General features: G+C 35.0%; 5 protein-coding genes and 1 long non-coding RNA gene across 6 annotated transcripts; all 6 read right to left on the bottom strand.

The window, feature by feature from the left end:
• Positions 1-23: 23 nt before the first annotated feature.
• Positions 24-1,797, bottom strand: LOC111700899 (60S ribosomal protein L36). Its single transcript, XM_023471968.1, has 2 exons — positions 1,597-1,797; positions 24-187 (listed from the first exon to the last, which is right to left on the bottom strand). The coding sequence occupies exons 1-2, from the start codon at positions 1,779-1,781 to the stop codon at positions 61-63; spliced, it is 312 nt and encodes a 103-aa protein (XP_023327736.1). The 5' UTR covers positions 1,782-1,797; the 3' UTR covers positions 24-60.
• LOC111700898 (rRNA-processing protein FYV7) lies at positions 1,781-2,322 on the bottom strand. The gene has a single exon (XM_023471967.1). It carries the CDS (start codon positions 2,314-2,316, stop codon positions 1,795-1,797), a length of 522 nt encoding a protein of 173 aa, XP_023327735.1. The 5' UTR covers positions 2,317-2,322; the 3' UTR covers positions 1,781-1,794.
• Positions 2,323-2,850: 528 nt separating this feature from the next.
• Positions 2,851-4,310, bottom strand: LOC111700895 (dynactin subunit 2). The gene is made up of 2 exons (XM_023471963.1): positions 4,200-4,310; positions 2,851-3,860 (listed from the first exon to the last, which is right to left on the bottom strand). Exons 1-2 carry the CDS (start codon positions 4,290-4,292, stop codon positions 2,904-2,906), a joined length of 1,050 nt encoding a protein of 349 aa, XP_023327731.1. The 5' UTR covers positions 4,293-4,310; the 3' UTR covers positions 2,851-2,903.
• LOC111700894 (uncharacterized) lies at positions 4,297-8,422 on the bottom strand. Its single transcript, XM_023471962.1, has 5 exons — positions 8,203-8,422; positions 6,387-7,283; positions 5,830-5,966; positions 5,132-5,366; positions 4,297-4,977 (listed from the first exon to the last, which is right to left on the bottom strand). Exons 1-5 carry the CDS (start codon positions 8,398-8,400, stop codon positions 4,645-4,647), a joined length of 1,800 nt encoding a protein of 599 aa, XP_023327730.1. The 5' UTR covers positions 8,401-8,422; the 3' UTR covers positions 4,297-4,644.
• LOC111700896 (transmembrane protein 70 homolog, mitochondrial) lies at positions 8,405-11,530 on the bottom strand. The gene is made up of 5 exons (XM_023471965.1): positions 11,231-11,530; positions 10,707-10,864; positions 10,267-10,383; positions 9,321-9,415; positions 8,405-8,544 (listed from the first exon to the last, which is right to left on the bottom strand). Exons 1-5 carry the CDS (start codon positions 11,490-11,492, stop codon positions 8,472-8,474), a joined length of 705 nt encoding a protein of 234 aa, XP_023327733.1. The 5' UTR covers positions 11,493-11,530; the 3' UTR covers positions 8,405-8,471.
• A 2,792-nt stretch (positions 11,531-14,322) lies between these two features.
• On the bottom strand, positions 14,323-15,177 carry LOC111700909 (uncharacterized). Its single transcript, XR_002765088.1, has 3 exons — positions 15,007-15,177; positions 14,531-14,632; positions 14,323-14,447 (listed from the first exon to the last, which is right to left on the bottom strand). It is a non-coding gene; the product is annotated as an uncharacterized LOC111700909 (long non-coding RNA).
• Positions 15,178-17,627: the final 2,450 nt, after the last annotated feature.

The raw sequence follows: 17,627 nt of genomic DNA, 5'->3' as shown, positions 1-17,627 counted from the left end.
TTTAAGATAAGAGAGATAAGTAATGAAGGTTTAAACATTTATTAATGAAATACGAATAATCTAAGCCGCGTGTTTCTTTCTCATCGCTTGAAGTACATTCTGCATTTCTTCTCTCTTCTTTTTCGCAAGATCATGAGAACCGATTCTCTTTTTAAGAAACTTCAGACAACGTTTCTCCTTTCCAATCCTAAAAAATAGAAATGAATGAATTTAAACAATACACACCCAATTTTTTAAGACGTGCTACCATAGGTACGGTAACCAGTGTAACTATGGTTGTACCTTTGTTGGCGTGACTACCCAGAGTAAATACATAAAACTTGTTTACTGCGCTTGTGTTTAAAATGGGCAGCAGCCAATCTGTGTTACTCCTGAACTGTCCAGCCTTAAAGGGATAGACCGACTAGACATTGTAGGTGAGCTGAAAGTGCAAAATTGTAGATAACAACTTTATGATTCATTTAATACCAATGAGACATATTTACGGTGTACAATTTTTAAATAAGAGCGTAGAGTCGTTAGTAATATTTCACCAGTTGTTTCAGCCAACATAAGAAACATTTTTTCAATTCTTATAAAACATGAACAAAACATGTAATAAAAACTACTCTACAAACTAGTTGCATTTATACACAAAGGTTGAAAAAAATATTGAACTTATAGAATAAAAAATAAGTTGTTAAAATTCATTTTAAATCTCGCAGGTTTATGCAATTTTTTTAAGCTAGGGTCCTTTTTTAAAAGTTTTCTTCGTTTTAATTGTGAAGACGACATCAGCAAAGGTAATGGTGATAATGAAATATCATGGTGTATCTTTCGACCTACGCAAAGCCGCTATACTACACATCCGACATACTAGCACGTGGTTTAACAGCTCCTAAATGGACTTGTGACCGCAGCGCCCGGCCCCCAGACTGCCCAAGCCACGGCGCTCGGCCCAGAAATTAACATAACCTAACAAAACCCTCAAATAATACAAAAAAAACCAGCTGGCGTAAGTCCGATATATTGCAGTAGGTCGGAAAGTTAGTCGATGTAAAATTACCTAAAATAATAATCGATTCTACGGTTCAAATATGGCTTTCATCAATAATTTCTTTTAAGAATTATGTTCCTGAACAGCAAGATAGTCTATAAAATATATTTTTTTACATGTTTTGTCTGGGTTATTAAATAAATAATTGTTAAAAACGTTTCTTCTGCTGACTGAAACAACTGGTGAAATATTGCAAACGACTGAACGCTGTGATTGTACACAATAAAAATGTCTCATTGATATTTTAATAATACTATAACTAAAAGTATATAGTCAGCAGGACTCAGTCCCGAAGATGGATAGGATTGGCTCGAACCGTGCATCCTGATCAACACTGCTATGGTCGGCAGCTCCCAGCTTATCATGGCCCACAACTGGTTTATCAAAAACCCAAAACTCCAAACTCATTAGAAGAAACTTATGGAATTGTCCCGTTTAACAAACTTTCCTAAATATCTTGAAGCTTTCCTCTACAATACTGCACTTTCAGCTCAACTATCATGTCTAGCAAGTCACTCCCTTTATTGGTTGGATATATTTCTATCTAAACCATTATTGACCTGAGGAGTTCCTGAGCTCTTCTCTCATACGGAGCAAACCCAGCAACCTCACGGACCAGGTCACGTACAAACTTGTTGTGTTTAGTCACCTTTCCCTTGGACCTAGAGGGCCTGGGTTTTAGAGCATTCTTTGTAGTCTTGTGTCCTTTCTCCATCCCAACACACATCTCATACCGGGGCGCCATTTTTTCTGAAAAATTACATTGTTTGTTGTATTCGCTCTAGGAGTAGATCTATCCGTCCTCCCATCAAGGGTTGACCATTCTTCGTCTTTGCCTTGATAGTTTTATATCGTTTATCCTTCTTCTCTTTATATATCTTCTGTTTTGCCAACTTCTCCGCTTGTCTTCTTTGAAACTCCGCTTCTTTTTTACTCCGCTCATTCTTCTTCTGTTCAAACATCTTCTTAGCTTTGTCTAGAGAAGTAGGTTTCTTAAATCCAGGTTTAAGACCTCTACCCTGAGACGGGGATGTTTGTGTTGCGTGTCCAAGTTCAGAATTCTGGGGTCCATTATCGTTATATATTTTCTCAATATCAGGTCCAGGTCCTAGCTTCTTCTGCAACTTCTTGTATTTGTGAGTCATGAAGGTTTGTCTTTTGTTCTTCCACTCATCGACTTTCACCTTTTTGTCATATTTCCTAATTCTGTAAGCTTTCTTATCGAAAACTTTCTTTTTTTTCACTTCACCTTTTGGAATTTTCTTAGCCGGTGAATCCATTTTATCTGAAAAATGATTTCAATTCAAGCATTTTAACAATATTAAATGATCACAATATAAGACATAAGTAATAAAACAGAGGCCAAATTTAATGAATTTGAGAAGTTTTAAATTTGAGACGCGGCTCAAATATGGTTGGTTCCACTTAAAATTGTATTCTATATTTTAAGATTTAAGCCGACGCTCAATTGAAACCGGTTTTTGGCGGATTTGAGACACGGCTCAAATTCCTTAAATTCGGACTCTGGAAGTATTAACTAATTAAGATTTGGTTTAATAGTCTGAAAAATGTGCGTTAAATGCAATATTTGTTCCAATGTGAAATAAAATATGTAAAAAATAAAATAAAATAATTTTGTAGAATTACTAAAAACATTTTTGGTTAAAATTATTTACACCTCTCAAATGGATTTTTAAATCAAGAATTGTTGTTTAATGTTAATCTATGAAACTAAATATAATGTTAGATCATCAAGATTAAATTACAAAAAAACGGGAAAGCTTTAAAGAAAGCTTTTATCCGATTAATTCATAAATAATTAAAGTTTTTCATTTCTAAGGACAAGCAAACATTAATCAATCGTTGATTATGCAGGAAGGGATTGTAATGATGCTTGAAGTTTCTCCATCTTCTCCGTCACCCCCGTTAATCCGTCCGAGAGCACCTTCTGGGTTCGAACGATCTGAGATCTGTTCTCAGCGAGAAAGGACTCTGTCTTCTCCTGGTCCGTGCTTGTCTCGGAGCATCGAGAATTCCAGTTCCGTGAGCTATCATGTAGTTCCTTGAGATCCTGTAACCTCTCCAGAACCTCTGGTAGGACGGTAACAATACCTTCTCTGCTCTCCAGAGCATCATACAGTTTGGAAACCTCACTAGCAGTCCTTGCTGAGTCCACTTTATCTTTCTTATCTTTCAACGCGTTTAACTTTGTACCCAGAGAAGCAATCCGTCCTTCAATATGAGATAAATGATCAGGACGTAATAAAGGTTTCCTTTTCTCTAGTATCTCGACTGCTTCGATTACAGGTAGACTATCAGTACCAGCGGAGAGAACCTTCTGTCGTATCAATGGATCAGGTCCAACCATTTTCTCAAGCTTAGAGAGTCTTTGGTCCAATCTAGATAAAATTTCCGGAGTTATAGGTTCGGAAACCGGAAGATACAGTTCATAAGAGGCAGAGTTAGTAGCACTAGTTTCTCCGGTACTCCGAGAAATATCTTCTATTTGCCTCTTCAAGTTCTCCAACAATTCCTTTTGGTTGACTAAATTAGAGGTTGCAGCTCCATCCTGATCAACAACACAAACCTCTAGCTGCTCTTGGAGCTGTGAAACCTGCTTGTGGAGCCCAGCAAGGTTCCCTGTCTCCGACTCCGCCATACTGTTCAGATCCTCGTAGAACTCTGTCACCTCACAACGGAGCCGGGTAAACTTCTGAATCAAGGTTTCTTTCTCCTCTCCTCCAGCAATCACGAGGTCTCCTCCCAACCAGCTCAGGCTGGACAGATGAAGGGTTTCGGATTGGTCACTCTCACTTTCTTCATCCTGAAATTATTAACTCTCAACTTCTCCATTAACATATATTTTGTACAATGACTTTAAGAAAAGATGAAAGATTCAGAAACTGGGCTGCGGCAAGAACTTATATACATATACATTCCACTTTTTAACTGCTGTCTCACTTCTATTTGAAATGCAACACATTGTGGCACATTTTGTGCCCCGTTTATTTGAGGGAATGTTCAGGGACATGATTTAGGCAATATTTCTGCTCAAGTTCCCGAGGACTAAAATAATCGAGAATTCTGTCATTCAGAAAATCTTTAGAGAGGTGCGATAGTCTTTAGTTTTGTTTAAACATTGAATTCCTTAAAAATTTCCTACCCCAGTAAGATCATGATCGCTAAATGTTTCGAATGTATCCGGTTGACCCGTGGCTATCCCAGGTAGACCTGCATACTTTGGATCCCCGGCCATTCTGTCTGAAACAAGGTAATTAAACACTAGTAGCTAGGACATTTCAGCACATTCCAGGATTACGACGACACAAGATTAAAAAATTTAAAAAATACTCCATGGAGACGATTTAAAAAATTTAAAAAATGGTAATACTGGAATCATTGGCGCAACATAACAATAATTCACCAATGTCCTATTCTGGCTTTTATAACAAATATCACGATATTTAATAAATTTTCTTGACTGGATTGAAATGCACATTTTGACAAAATTTACAAGGATTAATAAAAATCCTGTTCAACAAGTTTAAATATTCTCTGTAGATAGATGAAGCTCAACAAATGAAGCTTACATACGAGATATAAACTGACTAGGCATTGTTGGCAGCTTTCTTATACTCTTCGGCTTTCTTCTGACAGGTCTCCAGCTGTCCCTTTAGGGCTGTCAGCGCTTTCCAAGCCGACTTCAGGACAGCTGCATCATTAGATCCAGACTTCTTCTCCTTTCCTTTCCTTCCACTGGAGGATTTAATACCTCCCACCCGGCCATACAGTTCAGCCTGTAGTGCCTGACGGGCAGATCCTAGCTGTGAATCTAGACTAGTTGGTATCTCAACCCTTGCATCTTCACTGGTAGTTCCAGCCTGCTTCTGTTGTAGACCCTGAGATAGTTGATTCAAAGCTCTACACAAACTATCCATTTCCTAGAAGAAGGATATCCATCAGAAACCATGGCGAGCTGTTAGAACAGTTCAAGGAGGAAATTAATTAAATGATCGAAAGTTACTAGAAAAATGGTTTTGCAGGATAATTTTAAAATCTTTAAATTTGTCCCGGCAAAGGCACCCCCTTGCTTACCTTCTGTGAGTTAGCAGTAAGAGCGGCTTCTCTTGAAACCGATCCTTCAATCCAATTCTTGACGTTCTCCGCCACCTCCAGCAGGTTCAACCTCGTCACGTTCTCTGCCTTGACCCCCAGGAGCTTCCACCCCATGGGGATATTAGGGTTCATGTCGGTCAGCTGGTTGTTAACTCTGGTCAACTCATCCCGGAGAACCTCCTCGTTATATATATCCAGGTACTGTTCAATACACCTTAAACAAACATTTTTAATAGAAAAATAATTTTTCTTGTTAACAAAAGCAATGAGGGAATTTCTTTTTACGCTTTTTTTTATCAAGCTCTTAAAAGAGTATTTACCGAAAGCTTTACTTTTATTAACACAGTTTAAACCTAATGATTTAGTTTTAAATTAGTGAAGTTTTTTTGCACTACGCATAAAACATCATGGGGGGGGGGGGATTATGGCTGAAGAGGGAAAATGAGTTTTTACACGAAATCTTATATTAAAATCAAACTAGATTTTGAATCTTGGTTCATGTGATATTTTTCACAGTAGTTAAAGTTCGTCCTTACAAGATTCATTTCTGGCCAATTTACAAAATTCTCTTTTTTCTAAGCCACAGAATGCGGGAACATTTTTTTATTTACGGAAAGAAGTATTGAAAACTAAGTACTTATATTGGACAGAAATTAATATAGAGATATCGTTCTTACTTGTTTAAATCTGAGTTAGTTGAATTGGTTCTATTCTCTTCTCCGTCCTTGTTCTCTGCAACCCGTCTAGCCGCAGCATCCACAGCTTCTACTCCTGCTAGGTATTTATCCGTTACAACCGAACACTCTTCTATCACCTGGATAGTAAAAATACTTCACATTTAGAGATGATTAAAAATTTTACGACTTGTGAATTTAAAACACTAGGAAATGTGACAAAATTAAAACGAATTATTTTACTTTTCATGAATTTTGAATCGAGTTTAATAACATCATGATTTAAAAGTCTAATTTTAACATGTAAATAAGTAGCTTAAATAAAAGCAGAAAAAGCAAATTAAAAATTCCGTCTACTATCCTATGTATTTACTTAATGTATGACATTTAGAATAAATATAAAAACAAACAGGGAACGTGTTCTTTACGTCAGGTAGTTTCGTAGAATCGTCTAAATTTGGACAGACCATTTCAATTAATAAGATGATTTTCAATGTTCTAGATTCTAACTAACGGGTTTTTTTTTATCATTTCAATAACATAAATGTTTAAAACCTTACCTCAGCTACACCTACTAGACAGGAGAGAATATTAGACCCTTTATTCTCCTGCTCCTGAACCTTATCCCTGGACACTGCAACCTTATCCATCAGCTTGACGATCTCCCTGATCCCAACGTCCAGGTTGGTCGTCTTCTTCAACTCACTAATCACCTTCTTATCCTCGTTTATTTTCTTCTCTAGCTTCTTAACAACCAGTGAACTATCCCGTCCTGCTGGTCCTTCGGAAGGACGTGACAGTACTCCAGCTCCGTTCTGAACTCCTCTGTTTAGACCGTTAAACAATACATCTCCCTGGTAGGATGAATAGTCGAGATCTACGCTATCAACGTTCCCTTGCCCGCCATTAACCTGGAACTGGTTTTGAACTTGTTTCTGTGCAAAACGATTCTGAATTGGATTAAAATATGGTTTCTTCTCCTGGGGGTAAACTCCGTTGCTGTTTGGTGCCGACTTTCCCTTGTACTGTGGAACAACCAAGGCGGGTAGAAATATCACGTGACCCATTTTAAGTGCAGCTTTATTCAGATTAATATCTCCAACCATACAGTCCGCCATAATACCTCCGGCGTACTTGACCTGCTTATAGCAGCTGCAGATTACAACCCTGTCGTTGATTGTTTTCTTCAACCACTCTCCGCCACGCTGCCGATCCTCCGCCGAGTATCCTTCAAACTTTCCGCGTGGTTTTAAATCCGCCATCTTGTATTTCTCACAGAGAACTTTTACATCTTTAAGAGCGTCTGGGTACTCCACCAGGTCTTCAACCTTGAACAGATTGTTCCACCCGAAGTCGATTGCACGAACTCTGATGAGATCCTTGCTCCGGCCTTGTCCCAGTTGCTCCACCCTTCCTCGGAACCAGGTCTGCTGGAACCCAGAGTAAGCGCAAACCATCTAAAGGTTTAAATAAGGATAATTCTACACACTTCAATAAAAATAATTTTCTTTTCTTTTAAACTTTTCGTTCGTTTCTAGTAAAATTAAAAGAATTAAAATAGTGACATGAAAATTGGTCAATTTTACACCATTATATTTTTATATATTTCTGACTCAAATCTTCTTTCACATTAGAAATCAATGGTTAAAATTGAAAATAAAGCCAATATTGACTTTCAATATTTAAACATTGAGAAAAAAAGACTCCAGAAAAAGAAGATATTTATTACAAAAGTATAAAGTTTGACGAATAGAGATAATGTTTGCTCCAAAACGATAAAGTTTGACCAATAGAGATAATGTTTGCTCCAAAAGTATAAAGTTTGACTAATAGAGATGTTTGCTCCAAAAGTATAAAGTTTGACGAATAGAGATAATGTTTGCTCCAAAAGTATAAAGTTTGACCAATATAGATAATGATTGCTCCAAAAGTATAAAGTTTGACTAATAGAGATAATGTTTGCTCCAAAAGTATAAAGTTTGACCAATAGAAATAATGTTTGCTCCAAAAGTATAAAGTTTGACTAATAGAGATAATGTTTTCCCCAAAAGTAAAAAGTTTGACGAATAGAGATGATGTTTGCTCCAAAAGTACAAAGTTTGACCAATAGAGATGATGTTTGCTCCAATAGTATAAAGTTTGACCAATAGAGATAATGTTTGCTCCAAAAGTATAAAGTTTGACTAATACAGATAATGTTTGCTCAAAAAGTATGAAGTTTGACGGATAGAGATGATGTTTGCTCCAAAAGTATAAAGTTTGACCAATAGAGATGATGTTTGCTCCAAAAGTATAAAGTTTGACAAATAGAGATAATGTTTGCTCCAAAAGTATAAAGTTTGACCAATAGAGATAATGATTGCTCTAAAAACCAACCTGTTCTGTTTCAGGTATCTCAGTAAGACGAGGTAAACCTTCACACAGCTTCTTACAATCCTGTTCTATTGTTTTCATAAACTCCTTCTCCGACTCCAGGTAGGCGTAGAAGGACGCAGCGTTCTCCACATAGCTGACTACCAGGCGTCTCGTCCCTAGATCTATCTTACCGTTTACCTCTACACCTTCGTCCGACATCTTCTCTGAAAACAAGATTTAATTTTAGTTTTTTTTCAGGAATATTTCTCTCAACTCTATTAATGTACTATTTAATCTAGTTTCTTTTGTTTTTTCTTCATAGCAATTGCTTCAGATTTGGTCATATCCAGCTCTTTATCCCAACTAAACAAAAATAAATAAATAAATAAATTGATCAGTCAATCAATCCATCAACCAATCCATCAACCAATCAATCAATCAAAAACGCAAATATCAATTAATAAATAAAAAAATGAGTTAGTAAAACACTAAGTCAAATCAAAAGTTGAAAATAAATAAATAATGCAGTTAAAAAATTGAAAAATCAGCTTGTAAAACAACTAGATAAATAAATATAATGAAAAATAAGTTTATAAAACAAAAAGAAAATTAAATAAATTTTAAAATCTGTAGATAAAAAAAATAAAAGTTGAAAATAAATGAATAAAGTAGTTTATAAATTGAAATATCAATTTATAAAAGAAATAAATAAATCCGTTAATGAATTGAAAAATCTGTTAATAAAACAATCAATCAAATAAGTTGAAATAAATAAGTCAGTTAAAAAATTGAAAAATCAGCTTGTAAAACAACTAGATAAATAAATAAAATGAAAAATAAGTTTATAAAACAAAAAGAAAATTAAATAAATTTTAAAATCTGTAGATAAAAAAAATAAAAGTTGAAAATAAATGAATAAAGTAGTTTATAAATTGAAATATCAATTTATAAAAGAAATAAATAAATCCGTTAATGAATTGAAAAATCTGTTAATAAAACAATCAATCAAATAAGTTGAAATAAATAAGTCAGTTAAAAAATTGAAAAATCAGTTGATAAAACAAAAGTAAATCAACCCGCCAACCAAACAATGAATTAAATGTTGAACATTGATAAAATATAAAATCACGAGAACTTACTGTAAATCTAAAGGTTTGTCGTAGCCCATAATTTTCCCGTAATGGGAAACATCGTAGAATTGACTCATATCCACAAACAGAGGAACATTTCTAGCCTGGTAACCCAGGGATCACGTTTATTTCATTACATTTATAAAGTATTACGAACCTTTGAGAGTAAACTTCATGTTTTTACCTTATTCTAAAATACTTTTAACTTTTCATAAGGGGAAAACTGATTTAGGGGAGGGGGGGGGGTTGTCAAGATAATGTTGACACGTACCCTCCGTATTTAAAGATTCTGATAATATTTATTAAAAGATTAGATTGCACATGAGATTATTTTTATCAAATTTGACGGATAAGAATATTGAAGCAGCATTAACTAATAGACAAGAGTGAGTATAGATAAAAACAAAACATATAATGGTAATATTTAAAATGCTGGTTTATATATTTGTGTTTAATTCATTAAATATGCAGAATTTTAACGAATGAGAACGGGAAAAAAAACCTTAAACATTTTTTTAACCATTCTGAATATTCTGGGAGAAACATTTTTAAAAGCGGGAATGATTTTCAGACAATTCCCCTGTAAGTTTAGTTTTTAGTGAACCTCCATGCAAAGATGGGAATTGACGGATTTACAAAGGTACCCTTTAAAGCTTTGACTGATCAAGTATGAATTAAAATTTTTTTTTTATTTTTTTAACGTTAATTTGCAAATAAAGTTTCCCTCCATAAGTGACTTGCGCATTTCTTGATTATAAGGAACAAAGGAGATATTATCAAAATAAAACATGTTTAGAGTGAAAACTAACGACGTCATCGTTCACATTTTCGATAAAATTAAAGTTTTAAGGTACCGACGTGAACAGGGCATTGATTTATTTGAACTGAAAGTCATTTAAAAGCACGTTTACAGTCCTTTTAATTCCTGTTTAATTTACACGTGATGAGCCCTTGCCTTGAAGGTTGTAAACATCCCAGGTATCTCTGGAACATTTACATCACTTGTTCTAAACTCAATCTTCTTCGGCCGAACAAACACATTGTAAACATACGCTGTGTACTTATCCTCAACCTGCAGTACACAATACCAATGAAGTTGGGTCACAATTAGTTCTGGATCGTTTAAAGAAAAAATTAATAAAACTTCCACGATTTCAAAACTAACTTTGCATCATTCTTATCCTTGAAGAAATGGAAAAACTATCCCAAAACGATCACGTTCGTTTTTGCATCGTTTTTTGGTCGTTTTTAGGATATATCTTCTGTCAAAGTCAAAATCCCACAATTGACTATATATCCCCAGGAGAAAGCCAATCAGCATGAAAAACTTCCAGTACGTCATGAAAATCTACAAATATCATGAAAATCCCAAAAAAAGGAAATAACTTGACCCACCTGATTATAATAGAGCTTTGTAACGTACTTCTTGCTGATGGAATGGATGAGGAGCGGGGTGGCGAAGGTAAAGAATGAAAGGAAGGCTCCGGATGCCAGGACGACCGCCAAGTTCCCGGTTGAAGAGTAGGTATACAGAATAGGTTGACAAGCTAACCCTACATAAGAGAGTATTTTTAGAGATCAAAAATCTACCAAAACTAATAATTCATGTGTTCTCTCAGTTGGAAATTAATGAATAAGAGCAATAAGCTCGTTTTCCCACCCGGCCATGTTACCCTGGACGCGATGGATTTAACTCCTAGAGTTGACCATAGCTACAGTTTCTTTAAGAAGTTGATTTCGTTTCAAATTAAATTAAATTCCTTCATTTCTATCTCTCTGTATAAAACAAATTTAGAGTCATTGCAAACTTTCAAGATGCTGGGTCGAATAAAAACGGCACTAAAGGAGTTGAAGTGTGTCCTTTTCCTTAAAAACCGAAAAAGATAAAAAGGGGGGGGGGGTTGATATATAACACTTACCGATCATACTTGTTCCAAGAGAAAAGGATTTCACCAATTTGATCTGGGTACTAAGAATACCACTGTAGATCTCTTGCTCTTCCTGTCCAGACAGATTGTGACAGAACCTGGATAGTGCTCCGACTAAAGGATGAGGTAGAGAAGCATCCTTGGCCAGAACTGTGTTGACCGGCAAGGTTTGAGAGCATGGTACAGGTCGGCAGGACTGGTGACACACCCGCAGAACTCGGGTCAATCTCAGACGAGATGTAAGAGTCGCCATACTTCTGAAAACTGGAAGTCTAGTTAGGAGTAAACACGGACTCGCACGAACACTTCTATAGAAAACGGGAGAGGGTTCAAATATTCTTCATTACATAACCATCACACATTTTGCCTGCCTTTGCACCAAGAAAGATTTATAAAACCCGGTCTTGAACGGATCCCCGAAATATAACCCCCCGGAACTAGCAACAAACTTCCGACGGTCAGAAGAGATTATCGCGGACACCAACAGTGTACAAATCCTTGAAATACGCTTTCCAATAAGAATAAATTATTAACCCCGGATCTGTCTCCCAGAGACCGATATTTGCCCCCCCCCCCTCCCCCTCATTCCAATTTTGTACATCATGACAGACCTAGAATTTCAACAATTTTCCACAAAGTTAGTATGTATATTGGGTTAGGTTGAGAACATTTTAAGACCAAGCGCTGCGGCTTGGAAGGGCTAGGGGGCCGAGCGCTACGATTAGGAAAGGCTAGGGGAGAGAGCACCGCAGCAAGGGGGCCGGGCACTGCGGCCACATGAGCAACTGTATCCAAGTGTTCAATATGAGTTACAAAATAGATTGGAAGGGGGGAGCAGGGGGACTAAACTCGTTTTCTCGGAAATTACCCCCCCCCCCCCCCCCTCCTTGACGTGTAGCCGGAGATTGTATTAGATCGGCAGACGGTTTGTGAACTTGAACGAACGCTACAGAATTTGAAAGTTTCAGATAACTTGTAATAGATTTATTCTAATAATTAAAATTCAAGCTCACACGGTGAACCTGAACTCTCAAAATTCGAACAAGGGCTTAAAAAACGCTCGAATTTAGTTTTAAGTTAAAATAGAGTTGTATTATGAACCTTCTAGTTTCTACCACCCACGACTTGCACCTTGCGAGTTACTAAACAGCTGATCAAAGTTATCTCATACAACGGCTGAGGTTCTATTATTTCCAACTTTCAGTTCAACATTTTCTTTAAAGACAAAATAAATTCTTAGGATCGAATAAAATAAGATCAGTTAAGAGGCCGAAACAGCCTGATGTGCCTGATTCAGCTGGGATTCCGACGACCGGAAATAAGATATTGGTATGCAATATTCTTTCAGGCCCTGAACCAATAGTTTTCATCTTCTGAACTCTCTGTATACCTTTACAAGACAAGTTTTCATGAACCTTCACAAGACAAGTTTTCAACTTCTGAACCTTTACAAGACAAGTTTTCATGAACCTTTACTAGACAAGTTTTCATGAACCTTTACAAGAAAAGTTTTCATGAACCTTTACAAGACAAGTTTTCAACTTCTAACCTTTACAAGACAAGTTTTCATGAACCTTTACAAGACAAGTTTTCAACTTCTAACCTTTACAAGACAAGTTTTCATCTTCTGAACCTTTACAAGACAAGTTTTCATCTTCTGAACTTTACAAGACAAGTTTTCATGAACCTTTACGAGACAAGTTTTCATCTTTTGAACCTTTACAAGACAAGTTTTCAACTTCTGAACCTTTACAAGACAAGTTTTCATCTTCTAACCTTTAAAAGACAAGTTTTCATGAACCTTTACAAGACAAGTTTTAAACTTCTGAACCTTTACAAGACAAGTTTTCAACTTCTGAACCTTTACAAGACAAGTTTTCATCTTCTGAAGGCTATATTAAGTGCAGGGGAGCAGGGGGAAGGCAGGCGGTCATGAGCCACCACTATTTCCCCTTCCGTACCATATATATTAGCTTTTTTTCTCTTCCGGCAGCCCTGAGCCACCACTATTTTCCCTTCCGGACCACCACATTTGACTCTTCCGGGCAAAACTACTTTTTTTAAATGGTATATTTGGGGCCTTTACAGTGTGATTTTCAAAAATCCAGCCCCGTCACGCAAAAAAAAATATATGGCCGCCTGCCTCCCCCCCCCCCCCCCACGCTCCTTAACCTGGTGCATAAAGAGTTCTCATCTCCTGAACCTGGTACATGAATAGTTATCATCTTTCTAACCTTGTACATGAAGAGTTCTTATGTTCCTATCTTATCCTTGTACATACATGAAGAGTTTTCATCTTCTTGTACATGGATATTGGAGAATGTTATCTTCTTAACCTTGTAAATTAAGAGTTCTCATCTTATTAACATTGTACATTAAGAGTTCTCATCTTATTAACATTGTACATGAAGAGTTCTCATCTTATTAATTCATTGTACATGAAGAGTTCTCATCTTCTTAACCTTGTATACATGAAGAGTTCTCATACTCTTAACCTTGTAGATGGAAAGTTCTCATACTCTTAATCTTGTACATGATTGATGAGTATCTCCTGTACCGATATGTACATTTTTTTCTGAAAGTTCTAATCAATTTTTTATCGAGAGTTGTTATCTATGAAACCTAGTCTACTAAGAGTTCTCATCTGCTGAAGCTTGTTTTCTGAGAGTTTTCATCAATTATTTATTGAGAGTTTTATCTATCCCTAGTCTACTGAGAGTTCTCATCTATGAAACCTAGTTTATGAATTCTCATGTATTAGTTTTGAACCTATTTTAATTAGAGTTTTCATCTTTTGGACCTGGTTTGCTGAGAGTTCTCATTTATTGAAAAAAAATTTATTGTGAGTTTTCATCTTTTTAACTTGGGTTATACTGATATTTCTCATCTATTGAACGAATTCAACCTAGTTTACTGACAGTCCTTATAAATTAAAACTACTTTACTGAATGAAACTCAAAGTTCTCATCTGTTGAACCTGGTTTACTTAGAAAATTATTCACATCAAAACGAAATTTGGCTCATCAGTAATTTTTTTTTTTTTTTAACACCGAGTATGAAGCGAACTTAAATATAAGGAAATCTTGGCTTGGTATAGTATATTTGGATAGTTTTTATAAAAATATCAAATAGGTCGTCTTCCCTCTCCTTCCTGAGGAAACGGATTCTCTAGTATATGCTGATCTCCTTCATTGTACCCTTCTCCCTCCTAGAGAATTCAATGTAGGTCGGGAAAAGATCAAAGTGTTTACAAAATTTTAAAATTTGTCTTTTAGTTTTCGAAGAATTAACCTGATACGAGGGGCCAAACATTTTAGAAAGAATATCAGCTGAACAAAACATGGATTTCATTTTATCTTTAGATCTTAGCATCTCTTCTCTTCGCTCTGTCTCCTGAAATTATATAAGAGGATGTACTTAATTTTAAATCTTGCATGATTTAAGTTTTAACCTAAACCTATACGTTATACCTCTTTACATTTTAAGGATAACTATAATAGAGGGATCAAGCATTGATTCACAAATTCAAAAGTCTCTACATTGGATATCGAGATCAAGTGCTTAAGATTAACGATATTCAATCAACACAAAATTTTCAAATTCTGTTCAGAACAATTTTGAGGTAAAATCATGGGATTTCAGAGGAAAACAAAGATATATATATACTATAGATTTTTTAATGGGGGCAAATATATATATGTATATATATATATATATATTATATTATATTATATTATATATATATACATATATAATACCATGCTAACCTTTCTCCACTCCTCCTCCCCAGTGTCCAGATCAATGTTCTCCGTTCTTAGGTATTCTCTAAACTCATCTATTTACGTTGGATTATATCAAATAGATTGTCAATCTTTTTGGATTATATAAGAATGCAATTTCATTCCAGTTTGTGTATTGTGATTGATGTAGAACTATTGGACAATTGGTGAGAACAAGAACATTAATTATTTCTGAAACTAATTGTTCAAATCTATATCAATGAATCCATGCTTGTGCCTAAAATATGAAATATAAGTAAACAATATCAAAGTTGCAAGGAATATGTCAATATACTTCATGTAAACTTAGGTTTTCGTGATAAATCAATTCATTTTCTATTTTAATCCTTCCTATTTGCATCCTAGAGTTTGCTCTCCAACTATCAATATACCTGATAAAGAAAAACAAGTATAAGAACAGATTATGAAATAATAAAACTCTAATAAACGCAGGGCGTCTCAATAAACATTATAATTGAGAGACGACATAAAGATCGTCTTTGACCTTTAAAAGGGATCTATCAACAAAGTGTCACTATTTTCCTTTAAATCTTTAAAGATTACAAATATATTAGAGGCTTGGATAGTTTTGGTTTTATTTCAGAAATAGAAATCTTAACGAATTAATTCTTGATTTCTCTTGTAATATTTAAAGTGCACAGAATAGGGAGACAAAATTTCCAGGAAATGCCAAGACTATGGGTATTTTATGATAACTGTCATTAAAAAGCTTTCTATAATCAAAAATAAATTTTTTTTTTGTCTCTTAATTATCATGTTTAATGAGACATCCTGTAGTACAGGGTGTCCCAATAAACATGGAAATTTAGTGACGAATTCGATATCGTCTTTTTAAATAGATAAAAAAAATAAAAGTTGAAAATAAATGAATTTCTGCGATCAGCTCATGCATTGATAAATCTATAAAAAATTGTTAGATTAGCAGAAAAAATCGCTGCTTTCATGTTAAAATTTTGAAAAATGTTGTTTTTATTTACAAAAACCTGTGATCATGTTCTCCGAGTCAATCTCAATCATCTCAATATTCAAGGACTTTCTAAATAAAAGAAAATTAAAGTAAAGATTATTGAAAAAGATTAGAAACATTTTATTTTGTTTAAAAAAATAATAACAATTTGGTACAGTTGGTTATAAGATATTAAAAAGTTTATTGACAAATTGTAAACCATTTTTTTAACATTCGTGAGTAATTATTATTTAAAAAAGTGCTAAAAAGCAGACTACTTTTTGGATATTCCACATCTAACCGACTAGGATTTATAATAAGGAATTGAGTCTTTGCCAAAAACTCGAATTTTCTAGTTCCGATATCTTTGCAACAAAATGTTTTACACCTTAGATACTTCAAACTATGAATTCTGTTAGATCAAATAATCTAAGTTCCAGAAATATTAAAAGGTTTACACCATCATATTGAAACGATGTAGGGATTAGACAATTTGAGTTCGTGGCATAGACTCAATTCCTTTATGCTGTAATAGCTAATCTAACAAATTCCTATTTTAACTTGGACTACTTAAGTGTTATTTTGTACTTAAGAATGAGGTTGATGTGGAATAGATTCATTTCTCCGACTACAGTGAACACCTTGAGCTCCAGGAGCAGGTTCATTCGCATACTCACCAGTTCCATCTCATCAAACCTAGACAAATCAATTATTGGAGAAGGGTTTTGAGATATATTTGATGTCACACATTTAGTAATTGTAAATTGGCAGTACAGTCGAAACTAGGACCGCAATGGTTGGCCCAGCTCGGATATTCAAATGTACACTGATTGTGCGGGATATGTGGATGACGGTCATAAAAACCAGATATTTATATAATTAACACTTAAACAGTAGATTTACTTGATTCACTTTTCATTCATTGAGATCAGTCAGATAAACCTAACAGCTCAATTTAATAAGAATGTAGCTTCCGTTCTATCAGGACTAACAGCCCAAGATTTATGGAGATAATATTTAGTTTAGATACTTAATTAATTTAAATTCTCTACAAAGGTGTAAAAACCTCAAAACAAGCCAAATAAGACATTTTTCAACTGTAGTCTACAGTTAAATGTAAAGTCAGGGGTTTGAAATGCTCCACTAAACTCCCGGCCCCTATCCTCGTACTATGCTGGGATTAGCTCCGTCTCATCATTAACTATAATTTGATATTTCATAAAAAGTACAAAAATGTATTTTTCGCATTATCCGCTTAGCTTGTTCTGTGACTGGGATTTTTATCTTTCTAGTTTGAGTGATAATCCTACCCTAATTCCTACCCTAATTCCTCAGGTTCAAATGAGCAGTTCTCGAATTTAATGTCCTTCAGGTTTGAACAATTCTTGAAGATATGCAGGACGGATTCAGAGGATAATTTCTCCACGTGGCAAAAATGCAAAACCATTAGGTTGGGTCCAATTATCTCCAGTAGGTGAGAAAGCTGGTTACTGAAACAAAGTTAGAGATTTACAACATTACAAATATGCGATTCATGCAAATTATCCGATCCCGAAATTGATATGTTACGAACCATCGGACACCAAACCGAAACATTCAGAGGTATGGAACATTGTAAGAATCATAATAAATGTTGCATTTT

Source organism: Eurytemora carolleeae, unplaced genomic scaffold (genome assembly GCF_000591075.1).
Source record: "Eurytemora carolleeae unplaced genomic scaffold, Eaff_2.0 scaffold425, whole genome shotgun sequence".
NCBI lineage: Eukaryota > Metazoa > Arthropoda > Copepoda > Calanoida > Temoridae > Eurytemora > Eurytemora carolleeae.
Note: the sequence above shows the minus strand (reverse complement) of the source record. Positions and strands in the feature narration are given on the sequence as shown.

Bases quoted from the DNA above. Each gene is read 5' to 3' on its own strand.
- LOC111700899 (XM_023471968.1), bottom strand. From the start codon at position 1,781: ATGGCGCCCCGGTATGAGATGTGTGTTGGGATGGAGAAAGGACACAAG. The intron at 188-1,596 runs GTCAATAATGGT...TCTATTTTTTAG, and splicing joins AGAGCTCAGGAACTCCTCAG to GATTGGAAAGGAGAAACGTT.
- LOC111700898 (XM_023471967.1), bottom strand. From the start codon at position 2,316: ATGGATTCACCGGCTAAGAAAATTCCAAAAGGTGAAGTGAAAAAAAAG.
- LOC111700895 (XM_023471963.1), bottom strand. From the start codon at position 4,292: ATGGCCGGGGATCCAAAGTATGCAGGTCTACCTGGGATAGCCACGGGT. The intron at 3,861-4,199 runs GTAGGAAATTTT...TAATAATTTCAG, and splicing joins GCGATCATGATCTTACTGGG to GATGAAGAAAGTGAGAGTGA.
- LOC111700894 (XM_023471962.1), bottom strand. From the start codon at position 8,400: ATGTCGGACGAAGGTGTAGAGGTAAACGGTAAGATAGATCTAGGGACG. The intron at 7,284-8,202 runs GTTGGTTTTTAG...TTAAACCTTTAG, and splicing joins AGATACCTGAAACAGAACAG to ATGGTTTGCGCTTACTCTGG. The intron at 5,967-6,386 runs GTAAGGTTTTAA...TTTACTATCCAG, and splicing joins GTCTAGTAGGTGTAGCTGAG to GTGATAGAAGAGTGTTCGGT.
- LOC111700896 (XM_023471965.1), bottom strand. From the start codon at position 11,492: ATGGCGACTCTTACATCTCGTCTGAGATTGACCCGAGTTCTGCGGGTG. The intron at 10,865-11,230 runs GTAAGTGTTATA...TCTCTTATGTAG, and splicing joins TCTTGGAACAAGTATGATCG to GGTTAGCTTGTCAACCTATT. The intron at 8,545-9,320 runs GTAAGTTCTCGT...ATTTTTGTTTAG, and splicing joins GACAAACCTTTAGATTTACA to TTGGGATAAAGAGCTGGATA.